The 25,324-nt window shown below is 61.2% G+C and overlaps 3 protein-coding genes across 6 annotated transcripts in view; 2 read left to right on the top strand and 1 right to left on the bottom strand.

Moving 5' to 3' along the window:
• Window positions 1-6,697, top strand: part of RFX2 (regulatory factor X2) — a 38,557-nt gene extending 31,860 nt beyond the window's left edge. For all 3 annotated transcript variants that reach the window (XM_054175304.1, XM_054175303.1, XM_054175302.1), the window contains 9 exons: window positions 198-316; window positions 1,229-1,341; window positions 1,662-1,813; window positions 2,359-2,456; window positions 3,486-3,635; window positions 4,106-4,314; window positions 5,188-5,341; window positions 6,415-6,457; window positions 6,588-6,697. In XM_054175304.1, coding sequence (XP_054031279.1) covers window positions 198-316; window positions 1,229-1,341; window positions 1,662-1,813; window positions 2,359-2,456; window positions 3,486-3,635; window positions 4,106-4,314; window positions 5,188-5,341; window positions 6,415-6,457; window positions 6,588-6,697 — 1,148 coding nt within the window. The remainder of the gene's footprint in view (window positions 1-197; window positions 317-1,228; window positions 1,342-1,661; window positions 1,814-2,358; window positions 2,457-3,485; window positions 3,636-4,105; window positions 4,315-5,187; window positions 5,342-6,414; window positions 6,458-6,587) is intronic.
• Window positions 6,698-10,346: 3,649 nt separating this feature from the next.
• Window positions 10,347-12,474, top strand: LOC104309485 (la-related protein 6). Its single transcript, XM_054175435.1, has 3 exons — window positions 10,347-10,492; window positions 10,740-10,950; window positions 11,497-12,474. The coding sequence occupies exons 1-3, from the start codon at window positions 10,347-10,349 to the stop codon at window positions 12,388-12,390; spliced, it is 1,251 nt and encodes a 416-aa protein (XP_054031410.1). The 3' UTR covers window positions 12,391-12,474.
• A 5,080-nt stretch (window positions 12,475-17,554) lies between these two features.
• Window positions 17,555-25,064, bottom strand: DUS3L (dihydrouridine synthase 3 like). 2 transcript variants are annotated; one of them, XM_054175354.1, is made up of 13 exons: window positions 25,006-25,064; window positions 24,175-24,496; window positions 22,962-23,546; window positions 22,285-22,326; window positions 22,025-22,177; window positions 21,274-21,390; window positions 20,850-20,915; window positions 20,651-20,761; window positions 20,051-20,147; window positions 19,467-19,542; window positions 18,530-18,718; window positions 18,316-18,444; window positions 17,555-17,706 (listed from the first exon to the last, which is right to left on the bottom strand). In XM_054175354.1, exons 1-13 carry the CDS (start codon window positions 25,053-25,055, stop codon window positions 17,634-17,636), a joined length of 2,010 nt encoding a protein of 669 aa, XP_054031329.1. In that variant the 5' UTR covers window positions 25,056-25,064; the 3' UTR covers window positions 17,555-17,633. The 2 variants fall into 2 exon arrangements, with proteins under 2 accessions (XP_054031329.1, XP_054031330.1); XM_054175355.1 differs by having other exon boundaries at window positions 24,965-25,036.
• Window positions 25,065-25,324: the final 260 nt, after the last annotated feature.

Below are 25,324 nucleotides of genomic sequence, written 5' to 3'. Positions count from 1 at the left end.
CTGGAGTTGTGGTTTAGACCCTGCTGCCTGTGCTCTCCTCAGCTTTTGAAACCTGAGGCCACATCTGCAGCGCTGGCTCCAGGATCGCTGTGCCCGAGGTGGCCCCGACCACGGCATCCCCTTGCACCAGCCCCAGTCCTGCCTCAGTGCTCCACACTCTCACCACCTCTCCCAATCTTCTTTGTTTTGGTGCCCAGATGTAACCCATGTCTTCCCTGAGTTCCCAGCCCCTGATCTGGGGAATGTCCTGGTCCAGGAAGGGGTCACCATGAACGACGTGAAGACTCTGCAGCTGCTTTACCGGAGGCACTGCGAGGTGAGGACCTCCCCTGGCTTTGGGACTTGCTGTGAGCCATCACCCAGCACCATCAGCTGCATGCTGCAGCTCAGAGGTTGCACTCAATGTCACTTGGGCATCCTGTGACCTGGTTTTTAGGCCTTGTTGATTAGCAGGAGCTCGGAGTGAGGTGGGGATTGGTTTCCTCTCCCTAGGATCAGGTGATAGAAGGAGAGGAAATGGCCTCAGGTTGCAGCAGGGGAGGGGAAGGTTGGTCAGAGCTGATCTTGTGCCTCAAGAAACATTGCAGGAGTCTCCTGCATTGATTCTAGAGACTAAAGCAGACCAGAGATGTGGAGTTGCAGGTCCCCTGGAAAAGAGGAGACAGCTTGGTGCCCATCTGGAGTTGCTTCAGCCCCTCACTTCAAGGACAAGATCCCCAGTGGGGAAGCTGGGGAAGGGTCTGGAGAACAGGGCTGGGGAGGAGCAGCTGAGGGAGCTGGGGGGGTTCAGTGTGCAGAAGAGGAGGCTGAGGGAGACCTCATTGCCCTCTACAGCTGCCTGAGAGGAGGCTGGAGCCTAGGATGAGGTGATAGAAGGAGAGGAAATGGCCTGAAATTGTGCCAGGGGAGGCTTAGGTTGGACCTGAGGAACAATTTCCTTGCTGCAAGAGTGGTCAGGGGTTGGCACAGGCTGCCCAGGGAGGTGGTGGAGTCCCCAGCCCTGGAGGGGTTCAAGAAACCTGTGGCCATGGCACTTGGGGCCAGGGTTTGGTGGCCATGGTGGGGTTGGGTTGCTGCTTGGACTGGGTGATCTCACAGGGCTTCTCCAACTGAAACATTTCCATGATTCTAGGCCCTTTCTGCTCCATTATTTAAGCAGAGTGGCAGCAGCTGGCATCTCTCAGGGTGGCAGCAGAGCAGCTAACCAGACCTTGCTCTTTATTGCCAGGCCACTTTGGATGTTGTCATGAATCTCCAGTTCCATTACATTGAGAAGCTGTGGCAGTCCTTCTGGAATCCCAAAACACCATCTAGTGATGGCTCTGCAGCCCTGGCAGCCAGGTGAGCTGCTGTGCCCTGGGCACCTCCAAAGGCTTCGGTGTTGGGGGTGAGATTTTAAAGCTCCACGAAGCGTTTTCGGCTTCAGGAGGTGGGAAAGTGGCAGCCAGAGAGGTCCAACCTCATCTCCATGGATGGAGAGGTGCTGGCAGAGTCAGACAGGACATGTCCAGAGGATCAGATGTTGCCTTTGGAAGGAAACTTTTCATGTCTCTTTCAAACATGAATGAAAGAAACTTCTGCTGAGAAGAGTTAGGAAGAGTGAAAGCACTGAGGGCAAACCTGCTGCTGACACTGCCTCCCTCCTCTTCCTCCTCCTGCAGTGAAGAAGAACATGAAGGGACCCTCCCAAAAGGCAAGCTGATTGCTCTGTGCAAGTATGAACCCATCCTCAAATGGATGAGAAGCTGTGATCACATCTTGTACCAGGCCCTGGTGGAGATCCTCATCCCAGACGTGCTCAGGCCGGTGCCCAGTGAGTGTCCTGCAGCTGAAGGGCCTGGGGAGAGTGGGGCAAGAGGCTGGGGCCAGACTCTGCTCAGTGGTGCCCAGGGACAGGGCAAGGGGCAGTGGGCACAAACTGGCACCCAGGAGGTGCCATCTGAACAGGAGGAGAAACTCCTTTGGTGTGAGGCTGCTGGGGGCCTGCAGCAGGCTGCCCAGAGAGGTTGTGGAGTCTCCTTCTCTGCAGAGCTTCCAACCCCCCCTGGGCACTGTGCTCCTGGGCAAGCTGCTGTGGCTGCCCTGCTGGAGCAGGGGGGTTGGAGTGGGTGAGTTCCAGAGGTCCCTTCCAGCCCCCAGCAGCATGCTGGGCTGCTGGGAGAAGAACAGAAAGAACAAGGACAGTTTAAGTAACATTAGCAAAGAAGGAAGATTGGAGCACAGGCCTGGGCCCAGCTGCTTCCTCCCTGCTCAGAGCCAGCCAGCCCAGCCCTGCTCTGTGCACAGCAGCCCCAAGCTGGGAGGGGATGTCCCAGGGTGCTGTGGCAGAGGCTTTGCTCACCTGCAGCCTCTTTGCAGGCACCCTGACCCAAGCCATCCGGAACTTTGCCAAGAGCCTGGAGGGGTGGCTGATGAATGCCATGAGTGAATTCCCACCCCAGGTCGTGCAGATCAAGGTAAGCAGCAGCAGCAGCAGCAGCAGCATGCTCTGGGGTGGGATCTGAAGTCTCTGTCTGTGCATGGAGAAGCTTTCCTGAGGGACTGGAGGTCACTGCTGGGCTCTGGCCACCTTACCCTGGGCTAGTGGGGTGGCATCAGCCCCCATCAGAAGGGGTGGGAGTGATGGCAGAAGGATGGAGCTGGAAACTTGTAAGCTGAAGAAGCAGCTGATGGAGTGCTCTGAAAGCAGGTTAGAAGGCTGAGGGGTGGAATGAACTTAGCCCCATGCAGTGTTCCAGGTTTGGGGCAGAGTGGCTGGAAAGCTGCCCAGCAGAAAAGGACCTGGGGGTGCTGGGTGACAGCAGCTGAACGTGAGCCAGGGGGTGCCCAGGTGGCCAAGAAGGCCAACAGCAGCCTGGCCTGGAGCAGCAGTGCTGTGGGCAGCAGGAGGAGGGCAGGGATTGTCCCCCTGGACTGGACACACCTGGAAGCCACACCTGGAATCCTGGGTTCAGTGTTGGGGTCCTCGCTCCAAGGAGGACATTGAGGAGTTGGAGCAGGTCCAGAGAAGGGCAACAAAGCTGGGAAAGGGTCTGGGGAGGAGCAGCTGAACTGGGAACTGGGGGTGTTCAGCCTGGAGGAGGCTGAGGGAGACCTCATTGCTCTCCACAGCTCCCTGAGAGGAGGTTGGTCTCTTCTCACTAGTGTCAGGTGAGGAGAGGAAGGAGAGGAAATGGCCTCAGGTTGCCCCAGGGGAGGTTTAGGTTGGACATTCAAAGAAGCTTCTTCACTGAAAGGGTTCTCAAAGCCTGGCTCTGGCTGCCCAGGCAGGAGGTCGAATCCCCATCCCTGAAGGGGTTTCAGAGCTGCAGAGCTGTGGTGCTGAGGGCCATGGCTTAGCCCCAGCCTTGGCAGACAGAGAGTGGTTGGGCTGGAGGAGCTGAAAGGTTTTTCCCCAGCTGAGCTGAGCCCTGAGTGCCTGAGCCCAGCACCCAGGGAGCATTTCTAGGTGGGTGGCCTCCTGCTGAGGGTGTCCTGTGTTGCAGGTGGGGGTGGTGAGTGCCTTTGCACAGACCCTGAGGAGATACACCTCCCTCAACCACCTGGCCCAGGCTGCCCGTGCCGTGCTGCAGAACACCTCCCAGATCAACCAGATGCTCAGCGACCTCAACCGCGTCGACTTCGCCAACGTGCAGGTAGCTGTGGGACCTGCTGCTGGGGCACCTCACAGCTCCAGCATCTGAAGGGGACTCCAGGAAGGCTGGGGAGGGGCTGTTCAGAAGGGCCTGTGGGGATAGGGCCAGGGGCAATGGTTTGGAACTGGAGCAGGGCAGGTTTAGGTTGGGCATCAGGAAGAAGTTCTGCACAGTGAGGGTTGGGAGACCCTGGAACAGGTTGCCCAGGGAGGTGGTGGAGGCTCCATCCCTGGAGGCATTCAAGGTCAAACTTGATGTGGCCCTGGGCAGCCTGCTGTGGTTGGAGCTGTCCCTGCTGACTGCAGGGGGCTTGGACAAAGATGCCCTTGGGGGGTCCCTTCCAACCTGCTGCATTCTGTGGTTCGGAGCCGGTCCGGAGCCCTTCTGGTAGACTCCAAATGAAGCTGAGTCCCTGGGCTGGGATGCAACAGGCGTGGCAGGAGTCACTGTCAACCCTTCTCCCTGGGCAGGAGCAAGCCTCGTGGGTGTGCCAGTGTGAGGAAGGCATGGTGCAGAAGCTGGAGCAGGATTTCAAGCTCACCCTGCAGCAGCAGAGCTCTCTGGACCAGTGGGCCAGCTGGCTGGACAACGTCGTCACTCAGGTCCTGAAGCACCACGAGGGCAGCCCCAGCTTCCCCAAGGCAGCCAGGCAGTTCCTGCTGAAGTGGTCTTTCTACAGGTACAGTTCCTTTCCCAGCTGGAAGTGCTTCTGCACTGGGCTTAGGCCTTCCTGGAGAAGCCAAGGACAAGGTCTTCACTCCCACATGCAGCTCTGGTTAACTGCTGCTGTGCCCAGGTAGAGAAGGCAGCACTGTGTCTCCTGTATCCTTACAGGATGGGGAGAGGATACTCCATCAGCTTCTTGGAGTGCTTTGATACTCATGGGTTAGGGGCAGGAGCAGAGCACTGAGTTCCACAGCATCTTCAGGGTGACAAAATCCCATCAGAACCCCAGAATGGCTCAGGTTGGAGGGGACCTCAGAGCTCAGCTACTCCAACCCCCCTGCTGTGGGCAGGGACACCTCTCAACTAGACTCAGGTGCTCCTGGCCTCATCCAACCTGGCCTTGGAGGGAGGAGGCATCCACAGCCTCCCTGGCAGCCTGTGCCAGAGTCTTCACCACCCTCATACTGAGGAGCTTCTTCCTCAGCTCCACACTAACCCTGCTCTGCCTCAGCTCCAAACCCTTCCCCCTCGGCCTGTCTCCAGACCCCCTCAGCAAAAGTCCCTGAGCAGCCTTCCTGCAGGACGCCTCCAGGCCCTGGCAGGCAGCTCTGAGGTCCCCCTGGAGCTTTCTCCTCTGCAGGCTGCACAGCCCCAGCTCCCTGGGGTCCGAGCTCCAGCCCTCGGCTCAGCTGCGTGGCCTGCTCCGGGCTCAGCCCCAGGCACAGGGCACAGCGCAGGGCACAGCCCCGGGCGCAGGGCTCAGCCCCGGGCGCAGGGCACAGCCCCGGGCGCAGGGCACAGCCCCGGGCGCAGGGCACAGCGCAGGGCACAGCCCCGGGCACAGCCCCGGGCGCAGGGCTCAGCCCAGCGGTTCTGTCGCCCCCAGCTCGATGGTGATCCGGGACCTGACCCTGCGCAGCGCCGCCAGCTTCGGCTCCTTCCACCTGATCCGGCTGCTCTACGACGAGTACATGTTCTACCTGGTGGAGCACCGCGTGGCGCGGGCCACCGGCGAGACCCCCATCGCCGTCATGGGCGAGGTGAGAGGCCCCGCCCCCGCCCCGCCCCGGCCCCGCCCCTGCCTGCCGCGGACACACAGCCAGGCACACAGACGGACCAATCAATCACACAACCAATCAATCACAGAATCAATCACCCAATCACACAATCAATCAATCACAGAATCAATCACCCAATCACACAACCAATCAATCACACAATCAATCAATCATACAACCAATCACACAATCACAGAATCAATCACCCAATCATACAACCAATCAATCACACAATCAGTCAATCATACAACCAATCACACAATCACAGAATCAATCAACCAATCACACAACCAACCAATCACACAATCACAGAATCAATCACCCAATCATACAACCAATCAATCACACAATCAGTCAATCATACAACCAATCACACAATCACAGAATCAATCAACCAATCACACAACCAACCAATCACACAATCACAGAATCAATCACCCAATCATACAACCAATCAATCACACAATCAGTCAATCATACAACCAATCACACAATCACAGAATCAATCAACCAATCACACAACCAACCAATCACACAATCACAGAATCACAGTCACACAATCACAGAATCAACCACACAACCAACCAATCAATCACACAATCACACAGCCACACAGTCACACTATCACACAACCAATCAATCACACAATCAATTACACGATCAGTCACTCAGTCACAATCCATCACACAATCAGTCACAGAATGCTGGGGGCTGGAGGGGACCTCTGGAGCTCACCCACTCCAACCCCCTGCTCCAGCAGGGCTCCCACAGCAGCTTGCCCAGGAGCTCATTGCCCAGGGGGGGTTGGAAGCTCTGCAGAGGAGGAGACTCCACAGCCTCTCTGGGCAGCCTGCTGCAGGCCTCCAGCAGCCTCACACCAAACAACTTTCTCCTCCTGCTCAGCTGCATCTCCTGGGCTCCACTTTGTGCCCTTGTCCCGTCCCTGGGCACCCCTGGGCAGAGCCTGGCTCCCGTTTCAGGTGGATGCCAGCGTGCAGGTCTGGCCCCTTGGGGCTCCAGGGAGCCTCACTCATTGTGACTCCTCTCTCTTTCAGTTCGGTGACCTCACGTCCCTGTCCCCAGCGCTGCTGGACAAAGGTAGCTCTGCTCCCCCGGGGGAAGTCCCGCGGGGTGGTGCGGCGGGAGGGGGAAGCTGCTGCCGGGGGGGCTGGGGACAGGCAGCTGCGGCCCCGCGGCCGGCGGTGACGCTGAGCGCTGTCCCTTGCAGATGACATCAGCGACCTGGGCAGCGAGGCGGAGGTGCAGCCGCGGGCCGCGGGGCAGCCGCTGGTGAAGCGAGAGCGCAGCGACCCTGGGCACTCGCTGCAGGAGATCTGAGCCGGCGACTCTGCTCCCCCGTGGCTGGCTGGGGACGGCCGGGGCCGGGTTTGGCGGTGACGAGCCTGAGCCTCCTGGCTGTGCGTCGTTAGTGCCTCTTAGCTTCTCTTTTATGTTTACTTGTGTCTGAGGATGGGCTCTGGGGGGAGCCCGGGCAGGTGGTGGGGCAGGGTGAGCTTGGCTGCCTGCTTTGCTCCGCTGGCTGGAGAGTGAAGGTCGCACATCTGCTGCCCAGGGGTGGAAGCCTCCGTGGGCAGCCCTGGGGGGGTGTGCCTGGCTGGCAGGGGCTGCCCTCCTCCCCAGCCTGAGCCGGGTGGGCAAAGGGGGCTTTGTTTTTTTATTCCAGGGAAGGTGGTTTGGGTTCCTTCCCCACCTTCTCAGACTTCACTGTGATCCAAACCTGAACCAAGCAGTGCCCAAGAAGAAAGAGAAACACCTGGCCCTCCTCCAGCCCCTCAAGGCAGCCTGTCCTGGCTCTGACCCTGCCAAATCATCTGTACCAGGGGGCACAGGACAGGCTCTTGTAGCCAGCTGGGGAGGGGGCTCCAGGCTGCACATCCATCTGCTCCCAGCAGAGTAGGGCAGCTGTGTGTCTGGGAGTGACACCTGTGTGCTCCAGGTGACATCAGTGTGTGCTCCAGGTGCCATCCATGTCTCTGGGAGTGACACCTCTGCGCTCCAGGTGCCATCCATGTGTCTGGGAGTGACACCTGTGTGCTCCAGGAGTGACACCTCCGTGCTCTGGGGCTACCTGACCACAGTTCCCACCTGCTCCAGTGTCTCCCAGCCTGGTGGTGCATCCACAAAAGCTCCCAGGACACTGTCAGGCCAACTCGAGATACCAAAGGACCCTGGGGAAGCAGCAGCTGGTCACATTGCCCTCTGATGCCCATGGCTGCCCATGGGCCATCCCCAGCCTCACCAGGGTGCCCAGGCAGAGGGCAGCTGGTCCTGGGATCTGTGAAATCCTGGCTCTGTCCTGCTGCAATGCTGCAGGTGGCAGCAGCTGCCCACAGGGCTGCACCTGGAGCCAGGGTGTGCGACTGCAGTGCCTTAGGGTGGGCAAGGTGCCCACTTCCCCCCAGCTCCAGGCAGGGCAGCACAGCTCAGGCTCTGGAGAAGCAGCAGGGAGAGGCTGGCACAGGCCTGGCTGTGCCCAGGGTGACCTTTCCCTGGCTGTCAGCTCACCTCCTCCCACAGCCTCCTGGCAGCAGTGGTGGCTGCTTCGAGGCTGAGCTGGGGCAGCTTCTGCCCTGGCTGGGTTGGATCTCCCCCCCCGGGGGGTCTGGGCTGGGGTGGCCTCTGGGGCAGAGGAGGAGGGGGGTGGGAACTGCAAACACAAAGCCCTGGGGCAGAGATGTCTCTGTGAATAAAGGCCGGGGCAGAAAGAGCTTCGATTGTCCTCCTGCTGTCTGGTGATGCAGTATTTGGGGTGAGCTCCTCCAGGGGTCTCCTGGACAGCTGCAGATCAGAGAATCTGCTGTCCCAGGGCATCAGAGACCCCTTCCCAAGGGTACTGAGGGAGCTGGGGCACTTCCATGTAGCTAATGGCAAGTCAAAAGCCTCTGTGTGTGTGTGTGTGTGTGTGTGTAGTGGCACCTCCTGCCCCCTTCCTGTCCTGTGCTGTTGTCTGTCAGGGCCATGTCTGTCTGTCAGTGTCTCCTACCCAGGCAGCAGGAGCCAAGTGAGGAAGCTGGAGCTGGGTTTGGCTGTAAATAACCACAAAGAGTCCTCCCTGGGGCACAGCCCACGCTTCACACCCTGCTGACCCCAACCCAACTGAGCAACCAAGTCTTTACCTCCCCTGCTCCCACCCGGTGTGAGCTGAGCTTCAGCTGCTGCCTTGGCTGCTCCCTGCAGCTGCTGCCAGCCCACCCTGGCCACCTTCTCCTCGCCATGGAGCTGCTCTGGAGCTCTGCAGCAGCCTGGGAGGAGCCTGGATAAGCACCAAGCCCCCTCCCCATGTGCACACAGCTCCCAGCTACACCTGAACAGCAATAAACGTGTCCCTGATGCTCAGGCCTGCACCCCACTTGTCGTGGTCCCTTTTCTTCTCCTCAGGAGGCCAGGTGGATGCTGCAGCCTTGGGGGCAGGGGCAGGATCTGCCCAGCACACTCCAGCTCAAGAGGTTGTGGCCAAGGGGCTGGAAGAAGGCAGAAGCAGCACAGAGAGTGGGGAGTTTGTTAGGGGTGAAAATGCTGCTCCCCAGGCTCAGCAGCCCCGGGAGGAGGCTCTCAGCTTTTCCTCACAGAGCTGCTCCAGGGCCCTCAGCATCATTGTGGCCTCTGCTGGGCTCTCTCCAGCAGTCCCCTGTCCCTCTTGAACCAGGGAGCCCAGAACTGGACCCAGTCCTGCAGCTGTGGCCTCCCTAGGGCAGGTCAGAGGGGCTTGAACCTCCTGAACTCCTGAACCTGCCTTGGCCTGCTGCCCACAGGAGCCCATGGGGCTCAGCCCAGCACTTTCCCTCCCTCCCACCACACGGTTCCCAACCAGCAGAGAAGGATGAGGGGTGGCAGGGGGTGGGGATGGCCAGGGGGGCTGACACCAGCCCCAGGCAAACCAGGAGAGTGCAACCCTCCAGAGGCAGTCTGGCACCGTGCCTGTGACCCAGAGCCAAACTGGGCAGTGTGGCCCAGCCTGGCACTCGCCAGGAGCAGCCCTGTGTGGCTGGGGGGAGGTTTGGGGGCAGGGGACACCTGCAGAGCTGCCACCAGGGACCAGCCTGCCCACGGAGGAGATGCTGCCAGGGTTGGACTCGATGAGCTTAAAGGTCTTCTTCAACCCAAACAATTCCCTGGTCCCATGGTTCAAGCAGTGGGGCTGAGTTTCACCCCCAGACCTCCTTCTCCCACTCAAGCTGTGGGCTTCTGCCCCACAGCCTCAGCCCCTCTCAAGGGGCTCATGCCCTGCCCTGGGCTTCACCTTGGACTTCATCTTGGGGTTCTGCTGCCTCTCCTTGGGGTGTGGGATGCTTCTGCAGGAAGAACAACCTCTGCCTGTCACCCTGGCAGCAGCAGGAGCCCCAGCAGTGCCCTGGGCTGAACCCTGCACCCCATGTGCAAGACAGAGAAACTGAGGCACAGGCCAAGATGCCTCATGGCAGTAGCTCACTCCCCCCCTGGGGTACCACAGGGTACTGGTGGTAGTGGTACTGCTGCCCCTGCCTGGGGGCTGCCCCCAGGCCTCAGCTGGGACCACTTAACCCCCAGACTGGTTTCACCTGGTGGGTGTGGGTGGGGGCAGGCCCTTAACCACCCCCTGAAGCTCTTTCTGGGTGGCTGCTCTCATAAACCAGCAGCCTGCATGGGCTCAGAGCCTTTTGCCTTTCTTCTTTTCTTTCTTTCTTTTTAACCCCTTTTTTGTTTTTCCTTTTTTTTAGCTTTTCTTCCCCCTTCCCCCCCCCCCCCCCCAAATTTGTCTTCCAGGAGCCTTAGCTTGGAGGTAGGGAAGTTTGGAGCTTGCTCTTGCAGGTCTCCAGGATGTAGAGTCAGACTTTTTCACCCTCCCAGCAGTTAAGGACACAGCCACAAGCTGCATTCACTGCTCCATCCCTGGGCTGGGGGCTGCAGCCCAGAGCAGGACTCTGCCCCGGGGGCTGGCCGCGGCCAGAAAGTATCCCAGCAACGTCCTCGTCCTGTGTCGTGAAGGATGCTGCCATCACAAAGCTCTCGGGTGGCCTTAGAGCTTCCTTCCCAGCCCAGCCGCAGCAGCCCTGTGCCCTCCGTCCCGGCGCTGCACCTGCTCCCGGCGCGGAGCCGCCTGCTCGGCCACGACCGCCGCCGGAGCCTCAGCAGGTACGTGGCGGCCGCCGTGCGAGCGGGGGCCGGGCCCTGGCCGCTGCCCCCAGGGGGAAGTGTCCCCTGCCCGAGACGGGGTCTGCGCCGCGGCCCAGCGCCGGCGCTGCCAGGCTCGCAGGCTGCTGCCCCGGCGCCAGGGCGGAGCTGATGCTCCTGGGGTCTCCTCAGTGCCTGCGCTGCTGGGGCCTGAAACCACATCCCGGGAGCCCCCAGCTGACAGCTGTGTCCCTGCTGCTCTGCCCAGGTGCTTTGGGGACGGCGGCAGCGCTCGGGGAGCCGATGCTGAGAGCAGCAAATGCTCCACCACCGACCTGCAGCTGGTCCAGAATATCGTGTCCCAGGTGGAGTTCTACCTGTCCGACGAAAACCTGGCCAAGGATGCTTTCCTCCTGAAGCATGTCCAGAAGAACAAGATGGGATTTGTCAGCATCAAGCTGCTGACCTCCTTCAAGAAGGTAGGGAGCCAGCAGTGCTGGCCGGCTGGGGTGGGAAGTGGGCTTCAGGCAGAGGCTCCCCAGGGGTCTGGGTGTGCTCTGGCTCCCTGCTGGGGTGCATGGGAAGGTCCAGGGCTCTGCTCAGGCTGTCTGTGTCCTGCTGAAGTGCTGGTGGTGCAGAGCTGGGCTCTGCTCCCTGCCTTTGATGTGCTGCAGCACTTCTCCAAGCAGGGAGGGTGCTTGAGGAAGGGGTGGACAAGTCCTCAAAGCAGCCTCAGGGCTGGATTCCCCTGCTCTGCCTATGGCCCCCCGGGGCTGCTTTGGGAGAGCTCACCCAAAGCCCTGCAGGGAAGCACTGCTGGCTCCTGTGACCCACAGAGAAGACCCACAGCGTCCAGGGGGCACCAGGGACCTTCTCCTGCCCACCCCAGGGATGCTCACAAGGAAGGAGGATGTTGCCTTGCCGCGGCTCCAGCCTGCTGGGTCGCAGCCTGCCTGGGGGGTGGGTTTAGGGTGGTCCCTGCCTAGGGAGGCTCATGGGGACCCTGTGGCCCCTCTCTCCCGCAGGTGAAGTACCTGACCCGGGACTGGCGCCTCACGCTCTACGCCCTCCGCTTCTCGGAGCTGCTGGAGGTGAACGAGGCAGGCACCAAAGTCAGGCGCCGGACCCCCATCCCCGAGTCGCTGCTGAGCGTCCCCCCTAGCAGACTGCTGCTGGCCTGGGACCTGCTGCTCCAGGATCAGGGCATGCTGCCGCTGTTCCAGAGGAGATTCCTGGAGACCATCACCAGGGTGTTCACCCCCTTCGGCCCCATCGCCTCCATCCGCATCCTGCGGCCGGGCCGCAAGCCGCCCTCCGACGTGCGGAAGCTGCTGGAGCTCTTCCCGGAGATGCTGAGCAAGTGCTGCGCTCTGGTGGAGTACGAGAGCCTGGAGAGCGCCCGCAGAGCCTTGGAGGACCTCGGCCCCCACGGCTACCCCGGCGGGCAGAGCATCAGAGTGGTCCAGCTCTGCGGGAAGGGCTTCAAGAAGAAACCTGGGGCCGAGAGGGAGACGCCGGCGGAGGAGCGGCTGGGCGGGAGGATGCCTGAAGCGGGCAGGACCTTCGCCTGTGACAGCAGCGACTCCCTGTTCTGCAGCTCCCTGGGGTCAGACAGTGCCCTGCAGCTGTCACCTCCTACCCTGAGCAGGGATCCCCCATCACCCACCTGGCCTGGCGATGATTTCAAGCCCAGAAGCTTCTCTGGATCGCTCAGCAAAGCCTTCCCCCAGCTCTCGAGCAGCTCCGGCGCTGAGAGCGGCAGCATCTGGGCCCCCTGGAGCAGCAGCTCCCCTCTCGCCGCCCACCCTTCTCCTGGCAGACCGCCGGCAGTGAAGCAGGCGCCCGAACCCCTCGGCCCCGACGGCACCATGGGCTTCTACAGCAGCTTCGGGAGAGGAGGGCTCCCCCTGCGGCGCTGAGGCTCCTTGACGGCTGGCTTTGAGGATGTTGTTCGTTCGTTTCTTTGCTTTTCTTTTGTTTTCCTCCTTCTCGTGAGCAGAATAATTCTCTGTGGCCCTGAGGGGTAGGGGTGGTGGTGGTGCAGCTGCTCCGGGGACAGGACTGTTTTGGGGCAAGGCTGATGCCCAAGGCAGGGCGCAGGGGAGCTGCACCGCATCCTGCCGGCGGCAAGGGAGCCGCAGCTGCCCGGGGGCGCCAGAGCGGCTCCCACCGCCCCGGCAATGTCACTGGGACTGTCCTAAGGAAGGGGCTCAGCCCCACGACCCCTGGCACCGGGGTGCTGCCCCGAACCTCGCCCTGCTGCAGCCGGAGCCGGGATGCTGCGGCTGCTTCCCTATGGATCCGGTGGCTGCACCGACCCCAGGTTGTGGAGCTGGGCTGGGAAATGGCCAATAAAGAGATGAAGCTCTCAGGCACCTTCTGGCTAGGGCAGGGTTTTGTTTCTTCTTCCTTCTCCCTGTTGCTGGTGTTGGGGCTGCACAAGATGAAGGTTGAGCAGGGCAGGAGGATCCTTGCCTGGCCTGCAGCTCCCTCCCTGGCTGCTCCTTGGGGGGATTTGGGGCTCTTGGGCTGTGGCAGGGAGGCAGAGCCAGGCTGTGGAGCTGAGTGTGGTGGGAGCTGAGGGTGGGCAGGGCTGTGGGGAGGCTTGGAAGGGTTTGCAGCCAGCCCTGTCCCTGCTGGAGAGGATGCTGGGGGTGTCAAAAGGGACAGGGCAAGTCCCTCACCCCTCCCTTGCCTGCCCCAGTGGCTGGCAGCGACCTGGCCCTGGTGAGCCTTGGTTCCAGCTGGTACTCACCAGCACAGCTCTGGGGCTCAGCAGGGCTTTGGCAGCTCTGAGGAGTCCTTTGCTGGTGCCCCCCCAAGCTCCCTCCCCTCCCACCAGACACAGAGCAGTGCTGCAGGAGCAACTTTTAATGGAGAGCACAAGAGGAAAGGTACAAACACAACCACCCAGAGCCTACCCCCCAAATCCTCCCTTTGCCTTCCATCTCTGTCCCAGCCCTCCCATGGCTCTAATCCCTCCTCTCTGCCCCTGGGGTGTTCCTTGGAGTCCTGCGCTTCCTGGGAGGCTGTGATGAAGACCTTTGCCTCCTCTTCCTCTTTGTCTTCCTCTTCCTCCTATTATTCTGCTTTCCTGACACCTCAGGTTGGGGTGGTGGCAGCTCCCTCTCCACATCCTCCCTCTCCACCTGGGGCTCCTGCTCGAGGGGCTTGAATTCTTCAAGGCTCAGGATGTCATCAAGGAGCCAGCTGGGGGGGTCCTCAGGCAGCAGCAGTGAGGTGAGATCACAGCCAGGGATGGCTGCACCGCTGCCACCAGGCTCCTCCCCAGGCAGGTGGTAGTTGCTGGGACCACCCTGGCTCTGCCCCACCTCATCCAGCAGCAGCAGTGAGGTGAGATCACAGCCAGGGATGGCTGCACCGCTGCCACCAGGCTCCTCCCCAGGCATGTGGTGGTTGCTGGGACCACCCTGGCTCTGCCCCACCTCATCCAGCGGCAGCAGTGAGGTGAGATCACAGCCAGGGATGGCTGCACCGCTGCCTCCAGGCTCCTCCCCAGGCATGTGGTGGTTGCTGGGACCACCCTGGCTCTGCCCCACCTCATCCAGCAGCAGCAGTGAGGTGAGATCACAGCCAGGGATGGCTGCACCGCTGCCACCAGGCTCCTCCCCAGGCATGTGCTCATTGTTGGGACCATCCTGGCTCTGCCCCACCTCATCCAGCAACCAGGCAAAAAACTTGGATGCCTCCTCACCAAGCAGCATCTTCTCAAGGTAGTTGTCCAGGTCCCCAGGGGCTTGGTCACAGGGGGCAGTGGATGGGCTGGGAGGCACATCACAGCCTAGAGAGGTGTTGCTGCTGCAGGCTGTCTCCAGGGAGAGGGCAGAGGCAGAGTTCATCTGAGCAGGATGCCCCTGCATAGGCTCAGAGCCAGGGGTGGATGCTGGCAGCCCTGGGGGGGCTGGGTCTGTCCCCTCTCTTTCTGTGCCACCAACGTTGGCAGGCATGGAGCTGCCAGGGAGGCTGTCAGGACTGAGCCCTGTGGTGCCCAGGAAGTCAGTGAGGAGCATGGAGGCTTCCTTGGGAAGCATCTCCTCAGGCACCTCAGCCATGCTTGCTGTGTCCCCAGGGAGGTAGTGGTGGGGTGCAGCTGGGGGTGGTGGTCCTCTGTCTCTCTGGGGTCTCCCAGGAGGCTCTATAAGGGTTGCCTGTGTCCCTCCCTGCTCTGTGCCATTGTGATGTGGCTGTTGCCATAGGCATGGAAGCAGAGAGTCACAGAGGTGGTGTGGCTGGAAGAGATCTCCAAGGCCAGCCCTGAGCCCAGCACTGCCAGGGCACCACCAAGCCCTGGCCCTCAGCACCACATCAGCTTCGAACCCCCTCCAGGGATGGAGGCTCCACCACTGCCCTGAGCAGCCTGGGCCAGGGCTTGGCAACCCTTTTGGGGGAGAAATTGCTCCTCATGGCCAACCTAAACCTCCCCTGGGGCAACCTGAGGCTGTTTCCTGTCTGTTGAGCTGGGTTGGTGTCTGTGAGTGGGAGCTGAGTGCAGGGTGGCTCTGGGCTCCCTGCTTTAGGAGAGGAACAGCTGCTGGGGAGAGCCCAGTGGGGGCTATGAGGGTGCTGAGGGGGCTGCAGCACCTCTCTGAGGCAGGCTGAGAGACCTAATGTCCCATCTAACCCTTCCCTGGGACAGCTTCAGGCCCTTTCCTCTCTTCCTATCTCTTGTAACTTGGGAGAAGAGTCCAGCTCCCTCCCTCCCTCCCTCCCAGTTCATCCAGGATGCTGTGGGAAATGGTGTTAAAGGCTTTTGTCGAGGCAGACACATCCCCCACTGCCTTCCCCCCACTGGGGGTCCCCCTGGCACAGCAGGAGGTCAGGCAGGACCTGCCTGCCACGATCCCACCCTGCCTGCATGGCTTGCTGGTGCCCCCCAGCCCCCCTCCCCTCCCCCCAGACACAGAGCAGTGCTGCAGAAGCAGGTTTTAATGGGAGGACCGAGAGGGAAGGTACAAAGAAAAGGACTCAAAACATTCTGCTGTCTCCAATCCCCTCCCTGCTGCTTCTGTGCTGTCCTCTCCTTGCTGGGACCTCTTGAGGGTCTCTGCTGCTGCTGCTCTGACCCCTCTGGCTGGGACAGAGGTAGGGCTGCTGCCAGAGGTCTCTGCTGGCTTGGGGCTTCAGGGGAGGGTCTGGGACCCTGCTGCTGCTTTCTGCCACTGGAGGCTGGGTCTGGGGCAGGGTCTCCTCCCCATCTGCCCTCAGCTCCTGGGGCTCCTGCTTGAGAGGCTTCAACTCCTGCTGGCTCAGGAGCTCCTCGAGGAGCCACTCCAAGTAGAGGTCATCCATCTCCTGGGCACCTGAGGCCACAGGGTCTTGCTCACAGGGAGCAGCAGAGGACTTGGGGGGCACATCACAGCCTTGGGAGGTGGTGCTGGCTGTGCCCAAGGAGCTGGCAGAGCCAGAGCTGCTCATCTGAGCAGGGAGCCCCTCCCCAGGCCTGGCCCTGGGGAGGGCTCTTGGCAGCTCTGTGGGGGCTGGAGCCTTCACTCTCCTCTTCTTCCTCTGGGGCTCCTGCAGTTGGCCCTGGGGAGTCAGTGGCACTGCCCAGGCTGAGAGGTCCCCCCAGCCCCCAGCATCCCCCTGGGCAGCAGCTGGCACAGGAGGGGCAGCAGAGCTGAGCACAGAGATGGCCACCACGGGCTGGAAGGTGGCCACCACAGGCTGGATGGTGGCCACAGCAGGCAGGAGGTTCATGACCCACTGCAGCTGGCAGAAGCAGGAGGCAGAGATGTGCCCACAGGGAGCCACCTGCAGACCTGTGGGGGTAAGAAGGAGCCATGCTGGGTGGGGGCACCCTGCAGGGCCACCCCCCCAAGCCAGCCCCCATGGCCAACAGCCCCCAGGGCCAACAGCCCCCAGGTTTGCGCCAGGCTTGTGGGGAGCTGGGGGCCAGGGCAGTCCCTGGGGGGGCTGCTGTGGCAGGGGACAGGGCTGCAGGGCAGGGAGGAGCTGTGCTGCTAGGAGCTGAAGCTGCAGAGATGGCACCAGGGACTTGGGAAGCTCTCTGGGCAGTGGGGTCCAGGGCACACAGCACCCAGGTGGGGGCAGAGATGCTGGCCCAGGCTTGCTGCCTGCTGTGGGGAAGGTGCCAGGGCTGGGGGGGCAGAGGGGCAGGGGGAGTCCTACCTGCTTGGGGGACCTGGGGGGCCTGCAGTGCCACCTCCACCAGGAATGGCCCTGCTGCAGGGCAGAGCTGCTGCTGCCCAGGCAGGGGGCACAGGCTGGCTGCACCTGAAAGAGAGGAGCCAGGGCTGGGGGTCACCTCTGCCCAGGTCCCCAGGAGTGCTCCCAGGCTGCTGGGGGTGGGCTGGGTTCCTACCCTGGGGGCAGAGGATTTGGGGCACCCCAGGAGCCTGAAGGCTCTGGGGGGCCAGGGGGGCCCTGAGGCTGTGGGTTGGGAGCTGCTGTGGTGGCTGCTCCATTGCCCACTCCCTCTGTGCCTGACTGGGGTCCCCCAGCAGGCAATATAGAGGCTGCTCTGTTCCAGCCCATTGTGACCTGGATGCTGTCACAGGAGGATGGATCCATGGCCTCAGGGAACCCTTCTGCTTGGAGACCTCCAGGACCACCCAGCCCAGCCCTGAGCCCAGCACTGCCAGGGCACCACTGAGCCCTGGCCCTCAGCACCACATCTCCAGGGCTTTGAAACCCCTCCAGGGATGGAGACTCCAGCACTGCCCTGGGCAGCCTGGGCCAGGCCTGGACAACCCTCCTGGAGTAGAAATTGTTCCTCATGGCCAACCTGAACCTGCCCTGGGGCACCCTGAAGTTCTTGCTGCAGGGGGGTTGGACAGGCTGGGACATCCTGGCAGGAACCAAGGCCTCCTGCTAGGAGCTGTGTGTGGTGGGGAGGAGCTGGCACAGCTCCTGCCACAAATGGAGGCCAAAGCTCAGTCCTGGCCTGCATCCTGGCCCTGAGCAGATCCCTCCCTGCCAGTGAGGCAGCTCTGGCTGTGAGACTGCAGCCAGCTGCTGTGGAACTTGTGGCAGGGGTTGATGGTGGAGGGGTGAAGGCAAACACAGCCTTAAAAACATCACAACTTTATTTGCTGTGGGGTGCTGCTGAGCAGCTCCTGGCCACATCCCAGCCCCAAGGCCTCCTCTTGACTTGCAGCCAGGGAGCAGGGCCTCAGCAGCCCTATCTGTAGGAGTTTGCTTTGTGCTTAGGCAGGAAGGTGAAGTTTGCAGGAACTGGTCCCAGAAGCAGTTCACTAGAGAAAGAAAAGAACAAAGCCAAGATCAGAACCACAACCCCAGGAGAGGTTTGTGCTCAGTACACCTGGACTGGGTGACCTCCAGAGGTCCCTTCCAGCCCCCAACCACGCTGGGATTTGGTGAAGCTGCTGGGAAGGTGTCCTGGAGAGCAGGGCTGGGCAGGAGCAGCTGAGGGACCTGGGTTGTGTTTAGTCTGGAGGAGGAGAGGCTGAGGGAGACCTCATTGCTCTCTGCAAGTCCCTGAGAGGAGGCTGCAGTGAGGGGGGGGTTGGGCTCTGCTCCCCAGGAGAGGAACTGGCCTCAAACTGTGCCAGGGGAGGATGGAGATGAGGGAAAATTTGTTTGCTGCAAGAGTGGTCAGGGATTGGCAGAGGCTGCCCAGGGAGGTGGTGGAGTCCCCAGCCCCCAAGAAACCTGGGGCCATGGTTTGGTGGCCATGGAGGTGTTGGGCTGCTGGTTGGACTGGATGCTCTCAGAGGGCTTCTCCAACCCAACCAATTCCTCTCTCTACCCTTCCTTGGGAGGCTGCATGCAGGCACAGGGACTCTGGGGGGCTCTGCTATGTCCCTTCCTGGCAGCTGCAGTTACTTCCAAGGCTTTATTACCTTATTTTAATCCAATCCTCCACGTTCTGGCTGGCCATCAGGGTCTCCAGGTAGTCCCTCCCCAGGTAGTAAGGTGGCCTCTCGTTGATCTTCTGAGGCAGGTGCTCCAACAAGCCAACTGGGATGTACCTGCAAGGGAATGCAGGAGCTGTGCTGCTGCCCCCAGCACTGCAGCCTGGCCCTGGCCCAGCTCCTCTCAGCCAGCAAGAGTCACCTGCAGAGGAATGAGAGCCACTCCAGCAGGAACTTCCTGGTCTTCTCCACTCCCTGCGTGTCTGACCCCCAGTGCTCCAGGCCATAGTTGGTGAAGTCTTTGAGGATATCAAACCTCTGGCTGGAGGAGATGTCCCAGTGCCTCTGCTCCTTGATTTCAGTGAAAAGCCAGGGCTTGATGAGTGCCCCTCTGCAAGCACAGAACAGCTGCACTGTCACTCCAGAAGGGGCCAGGCTCTCCTCAACAGGACAAAGGGCAATGGACACCAAGCTCCACCTCAACATGAGGAGAAGCTTCTCTGCTGTGAGGGGGCAGAGCCCTGGAGCAGGCTGCCCAGAGAGGCTGTGGAGTCTCCTTCTCTGGAGACTTTCAAGCCCCAGCTGGCTGTGTTCCTGTCTGACCTGCCCTGGGTGATGCTGCTCTGGCAGGGGGGTTGGCCTGGATGATCTCTGGAGGTCCCTTCCAAGCCCAACCACTCCATGATTCCCATGCCTGATGCTCCTGAAGATGCCAGCTAATTTAAGAGGCTCCCAGCCCCTCTTTGCCAGCCAGTGCTGCTGGAAGGTTTGTTTCCAGGCTCCAACAGGAAGCTGCTGTTAGTTCCCACAGACACAAACTGATTTCAGCTGAGCAGCACAGGAGGGGTTGGGTTGGAAGGGACCTCCAAGATCATCCAGCTCCAACTCCCCTGCCTTGAGCAGGGACACCTCCCCCCAGCCCAGGCTGCTCAAGGCCCTGAACACCTCCAGGGAGGAGGCATCCACAGCCTCCCTGGGCAGCCTGTTCTGGTGTCTCACCCAGCCACAGCCTGATGCAGATGAAGCTTCTCCTGTTCTGGCTTTATTTAGGGGTTTGGGTGGGGGTTAAATCCCTCCTTTTTTTTTCCCCCTCTTGCACTGAGAGAGCTGAGAAGAGAAAGGGAACTGCAGCCACTTGCCTGGCAATCATAACTCCTGAGACCCCCAGCTCCAGGGCTCGGTTAGCATCTTCGTAGGACAAAATATCTCCGTTCCCTGGCCAGGAGGAAGGGAGAGGCCAGAGGTCAAAGTGACAGATGAGGGCAAGTCAAAATGAGTTAAAGCAGGCATGGGACAGCATTCCAAGTGCACACAGTGGCCCAGGAAGCTCTGGAGCTCCTGTTTAGAGCCTCCCAGGGATGTTTCTGCTGGATGCTCCACTCGAAAGGGAAGTGAAGACTTTCTCCTCTCTTCTTCTCCACTCCCAGCTCCTACCCTGAAGGCTGAGCTGGGAGCTGTCTGTGCCACGGTGCCCAAGGCCCTGTGCTGACAGCACTTCTTGCCTGCTGTCAACCAAGTGGTTTGTGCCCAGCCTGCACCTTCCCCTCCTGTGCTCAGTGCCCATCGCCCCCAGCCCCAAGCACAGAGGCAGATGTGGGCTGCAGAGGAGCTGCTGCTTCCCCCCAAGCCTTCCCCCAGCTCCCTGGGAGCCTGGGGTTTAGCTGTTTTGAAGACAAACAGGAGACCCCTTCAGTCCCAGGGGCAAAGCAAGAGCAACACCTACCAAAGAGAGGCATGGGGCTTGCTGCCCTGGCACACTCAGCAATGTACTCCCAGTCTGCACTCCTGGTGTACCTCTGCTCCCTGGAGCGGCCGTGGAGCTGGGCAGGAGAAGGCACAGTGAGGAGGAAGAAGCAGAACAGGAGCACTGCAGGAAGGTCCTGCAGCATCCTGGCCTGGAGGAGCAAGAGTGTGACCAGCAGGAGCAGGGATTGTGCCCCTGGACTCAGCACTGGGGAGGCCACATTTGGAGTACTGGGTTCAGTTTTGGGCTGCTCACTCCAACGAGGACATTGAGGAGCTGGAGCAGGGACAGAGAGGGCCAACAAAGCTGGGGAAGGGTCTGGAGGACAGGGCTGAGGAGGAGCAGCTGAGGGAGCTGGGGGTGGTCAGCCTGGGGAAGAGGAGGCTGAGATGTGGCTCAGGAGCACCTGGGAAAATCCTCTCCTGAATTTTTTTCTCTGGCAGTAGCAGAAAACACTTAAAATACAGAACACAGCTGGTCAAAGGTCTCTTGAAGAGCTGCTCAGCTGTGGGGGAGGGAGGTGAGCATGCTCCAGGCTGCCATGCAGAGCAGAGCTGCCCAGCCAGCAGCACCCTGTACCGTGACCATGGCCGCTCCCCACTCCCGGATCCTGGGGATGATTTTGTGAGCCACATTGACCTTCTCCTGCACCCCTGTCCGGATCTTCACGGTCAGTGGCACGTCCAGCACCTGCAGGAACAGGAGAGGGAGGCCAGGCTGAGGCAGGAGGTGGCTCCATCAGCTCCTCTCTCGGTGCCTGGCAGGTTCTCTCACTCACCGAGTTCATCCCTCGGACGATCTGCTCGAACTTGTTGGCTCTGGTCATGAGGGCACAGCCTCCTCCCTGCCAGACAAGAAGTGGCAGAGTCAAAGACTTTTGGCTTCCATGCAGAGTGAAGAGCCTCCTCAGAGCTGCTCAACAGCAGCTCTCTAGCCAGGAGGTGCAGGTGAGACTTGGGAGCACCTCAGGAGGGAAAAGGGCTGCAGACAAAGAGCTTTGACAACAAAAGAGCCCAAGAGAGCTTTGCCCTCCCAGCTTCTGCCTGCGGCCAGGCAGAGACAGCAAACCACTGCCTGCTGAAGCTCAGTGCCCAGGAATGAACTGGGAGCTCTGGATCAGACTGGCAGGAGCTGATCAGGCTGAAGCAAAGGAGGAAAACCTCCTGAAGGAAGCAAACCAGGCTGCAGAACCTGCTCCTTACCTTCTTGTAGACCAGGTCGATTGGACACCCAACGTTGATGTCCACAAAGTCCACTTCAATTGTCTGGTTCAGGAGCTCTGCACACTTGGTCATGGTGTCTGGAAAGGCTCCCTCCAGCTACCAAAGAGGGACAGGATGCATGAGCTGCAGCCTCCCCCTCTGCTCTGCTGAGACCCCACCTGGGGTACTGCATCCAGATCTGGAGCCTCTACCACAGGAAGGATCTGGAGGTGCTGGAAGGTGTCCAGAGAAGGGCCACGAGGAGGAGCAGAGGGCTGGAGCTGCTCTGCTGTGAGGACAGACTGAGGGGGTTGGGGTTGTGCAGGCTGGAGAGGAGAAGGCTCCCAGGAGACCTAATTGTGGCCTTCCAGGATCTGAAGGGGGCTCCAAGAAAGCTGGGGAGGGACTTCTGAGGGTGTCAGGGAGGGACAGGATTGGGGGGGGTGGAGCAAAACTAGAAATGGGGAAGTTCAGATTGGATGTGAGGAAGTTGTTCCCCATGAGGTTGGTGAGAGCCTGGCACAGGCTGCCCAGGGAGGTGGTGGAAGCCTCATCCCTGGAGGTGTTTGCAGCCAGGCTGGAGGTGGCTGTGAGCAACCTGCTGTGGTGTGAGGTGTCCCTGCCCATGGTAGGGGGGTTGGAACTGGCTGAGCCTTGAGCTCCCTTCCAACCCTGACAATCTGTGAGCAGCAGCTGCCCCCACTCCTGGCTGAGTGCTCACTTGCTTGGCTGCCAAGCTGCCAGCACTCACCTGCACCCCGAAGAGGTCCTCGGTGTGATGCCTTTTGAGGAGAGCCCACTCGGAGGCCTGGCCCTGCAGCAGGTTGGTGCACACAGCCATCTCCCCACAGGTGACATCAGCCCCAAAGCCTTTGCAGACCCTTCGGAAAGGGAGGTTCCCACACTTGGAAGGGGCAGCACAGAGATGGTTTTGGTCAGGAGTTTTGCTTCCTTCCCAGCGCGGCAACGGCCAAATTGCTTTGGCAAAAGGGAAGAGAATTATCTACCCACCGTGGTCAGTGGAGCCAGGTAGAGCTTGCCTTGGATTTCCAACTGGAAAACAAGGATGGAGAAGCATGTTAGAGGAGCTGAACCAGCAGTGGCTAAGCAGGAAGACAGTCCAGCTGGCAGTTTTGTCCCTTGCTTTGGGTAAAACCCAGGGGGGAAGGCAGGAAACCACCAGCGGAGAACCTCAACTACCCCACGAGGAGCAGCATCTGGACTGAAGAACCAGAGACTCCCTGCTCCAACCCTGCTCCAACCCTGCTCCCTGCTCAGCTTGGAGAACACTCAAAGCAGGTACAGATATCAAGGGGTGGAGCTGGCTGATGGGTGCAAGGAAGGAGGTAAGGAGGAGGGGAAGGAGGCAATGGTCTCAACACGAACCAGGCAGCCCCAGCCCCGACTCTGCTCTCAGGGCACTCCCACTCTCACTGACAGCTCAGCTCCAACCCTCCTTCATCTGCAAGTGGCTGCAGCTCCTCTTGGTCCTCAGCCCTCCAAGGACACCACCACAGCCCCACAAATTCACCTTCCTGCATCCTTCCCCTCATGACAGCAATGTGGTCCCCAGGCAGCTCGGTCCTCTGCCTGCTTCTCACCCAGCCCAAGCCTCTGCCTCTTTCCCAGGCACAATCTCAACCACTCAACAGGTACAGGAGGGACAGCAGCAGCAACCAAGGCCTCACCTTCCTCTTCTCACACGACCTCAGCTTTATCACATCTTCATCTGTCACTGGGCCTATTGTTTTGATGGAGGAGACCTCTTCACTGCCCGTGGGGTCAGGGCTCTGCAAGCCACCTGGCTCGGGATCTTCTCCCTGCTCTGCCAGCACAGGACACCGGAGACCATCTCCCAGGCTCTCCCGGGGCGCCGTGCAGTTGGAGAGCTCCTGCCCTTCCACAGAGCTCCCTGTGGCTTTGCCTCCCTTCTCACCACCCCCAGGGGGCTTGGCCAGAGCTCGGAGGTACTCCTCAGCCTTCCTGAAGCTAAACCTCCTCTTGCGCAGCCGGTGCTGGAGCTCCTTGGGGAGGCTGTTCCTCACCAGCACCTTCCCTTCCCAGCGCCTGGCCAGCTCGGCGTCGACCAGGTTCCGGTAGCCGCGGCCGAGGTGGGCCTGGGCGAAGCGGCAGGTGACCCCAAAGCTGCACTGCCCAAAGGTCTGGAAGAGCACACAGCTGCTGCCCAGGTCTGCCGGCTTCGTGGCCATGTAGGCGGCGACGTCGTGCAGGAAGCGGCAGCGGGGGCCGAAGGAGCACTTCTCTGCACACCCCTGCAAGGGGGGAAAGAAGGGGTGAGAGCCTCTGCCCCCCCCCTGCCTGGGCACACCTGCACCTTCCAGCACAGCTCAGGTGAGCCTGGTTCTGCCTGTCCCAGGAGAGAGGCAGAGCTCTGCACAGCACCCAGCGCTCCCCAGGGAACGATCCCAGGAGCGTGCTGCCGAAGGGCAGCAGCACGGCCACCGAGGAGGCCTTTCAGCCCTTCCTCTTCAGGCAGTCCCTGAATCCCAGCATGGTGGGGATGGGAGGGACCTCTGGAGGCCATCCAGTCCACACCCCCTGCTAAAGCAGGGCGCCCACAGCAGCCTGCCCAGCATCACAATGGCCAGGGGGGGTTGGAAGCTCTTCTCAGGAGACTTCACAGCCTCTCTGGCTGCTCTTCTCCAGGCTCAACAGCCCCAGGAAGCTGATGCTTCACTTGTCCCTCTCAGCTCATCCTGCTTTACAGACACCTAACAGAGGTGGGTTTGACCCTGGCACACCTTCCCTCCTGTGAGTTTGTCCCAGTGAGGCTCCATCTTCCATGTGCTTTCCTAGGCTTAAAGCAAGTACAGCCCCGGAGCCGGAGGAGCCCCCAGTTCCCCCCTGAAAGAGATCAGCCCCCCCCTCCCCATGCCCTACCTGTGTTACTGATGGGCACAGCCTGTTCTGCTCATAGTGGTTGGGTTTCATACAGGGCCTGCTCTTGTTCTGCCCCCGGGCTCGCTTCCTCTCCACAGGTTCCTTCTCCTCTGCTCCATCCTCTTGGCTCTCCCCATCCTCACCAGGGTCCTCCGACCTCAGCCGCTTGGCTGGGGGCTCGCTCTGGCAGCTGCCAACCTCCTCTTCTCTCTTCTCCTTGGCCTCTTGCTCCTTCTCCTTTTCGCCCTCAGCCTCTGCTTGGCCATCAGGCTCACCCCTGGCACGCAGGTAGGCATGGAACTGCTCCTTGGTGGCGAGGAACCTTTGGAGACACAGCACCTGTGTGATCCCCAGCCCGTGATGGCTGGAGTAAGGTGCCAGGGGAGAGGGGGCTGCTGGGGGGGGATGGCAGGGGTGGGCACAGGACCAGGGCAGACGAGGGAATGGAGCAACCGGGCCCAAACTGGGAGGGTGGTTACGGAGAGGCCAGGCACATGTCTGGGCTGGTTACAGAGGCCCCGGGGAGATACCAGGGGCAGCTATGGAGGAGCTGGGCACGTCCCGGGGGCAGCTCTGAAAGCCCAGGCGCACACCAAGCGTCACGGAGGAGCCGGATTCGTACCGTGGGGGTGATGGAAGCCCCCAGACGTGTAACGGCGGGATGGGGGGGCAGGCACGGACCGGGGGTGGAGGCTTTTACGGAGGTGCCGGGCACAGGGATGGCTATGGTGGGGCCTGGGCACGCACTAGAGGGGTTGGGGGGGGGGGTATGGAGACCCTGGGCACGTACCGGGGGTCAGGGAGGGCCGGGCAGCCCTGGCCCGCACTCACCGGGCGCGGACCGGCGCCACGCCTGCCGCCGCCGCCGCCGGAGCCGCCATGCTGCCGCACGCGGCGGTGACGCAAGGCCGGGGCGGGACCACGTGACGGGCGCGAGCCCGAGGGCGGGTATAAAAGGCGCGGCCGCGGCCCGGCCGGCTCACAGCGGCGGGCGGTGGGGCTGGGCGCGAGGGCTCTGCTGTGCTGCTCGCAGCCGGCAGCCCCGCGGCGCAGCTGAGCTGTGTCCGTCCGGCTACGGGAGACCCTGAGCTCTCAGGGCTTGTGTGGGGAGAACGAGAGCTCTGCCCCAGGGGTGTTCGAGGACTGCCCC

Source organism: Dryobates pubescens, chromosome 31 (genome assembly GCF_014839835.1).
Source record: "Dryobates pubescens isolate bDryPub1 chromosome 31, bDryPub1.pri, whole genome shotgun sequence".
NCBI classification, from domain to species: Eukaryota; Metazoa; Chordata; class Aves; order Piciformes; family Picidae; genus Dryobates; species Dryobates pubescens.
Note: the sequence above shows the minus strand (reverse complement) of the source record. Positions and strands in the feature narration are given on the sequence as shown.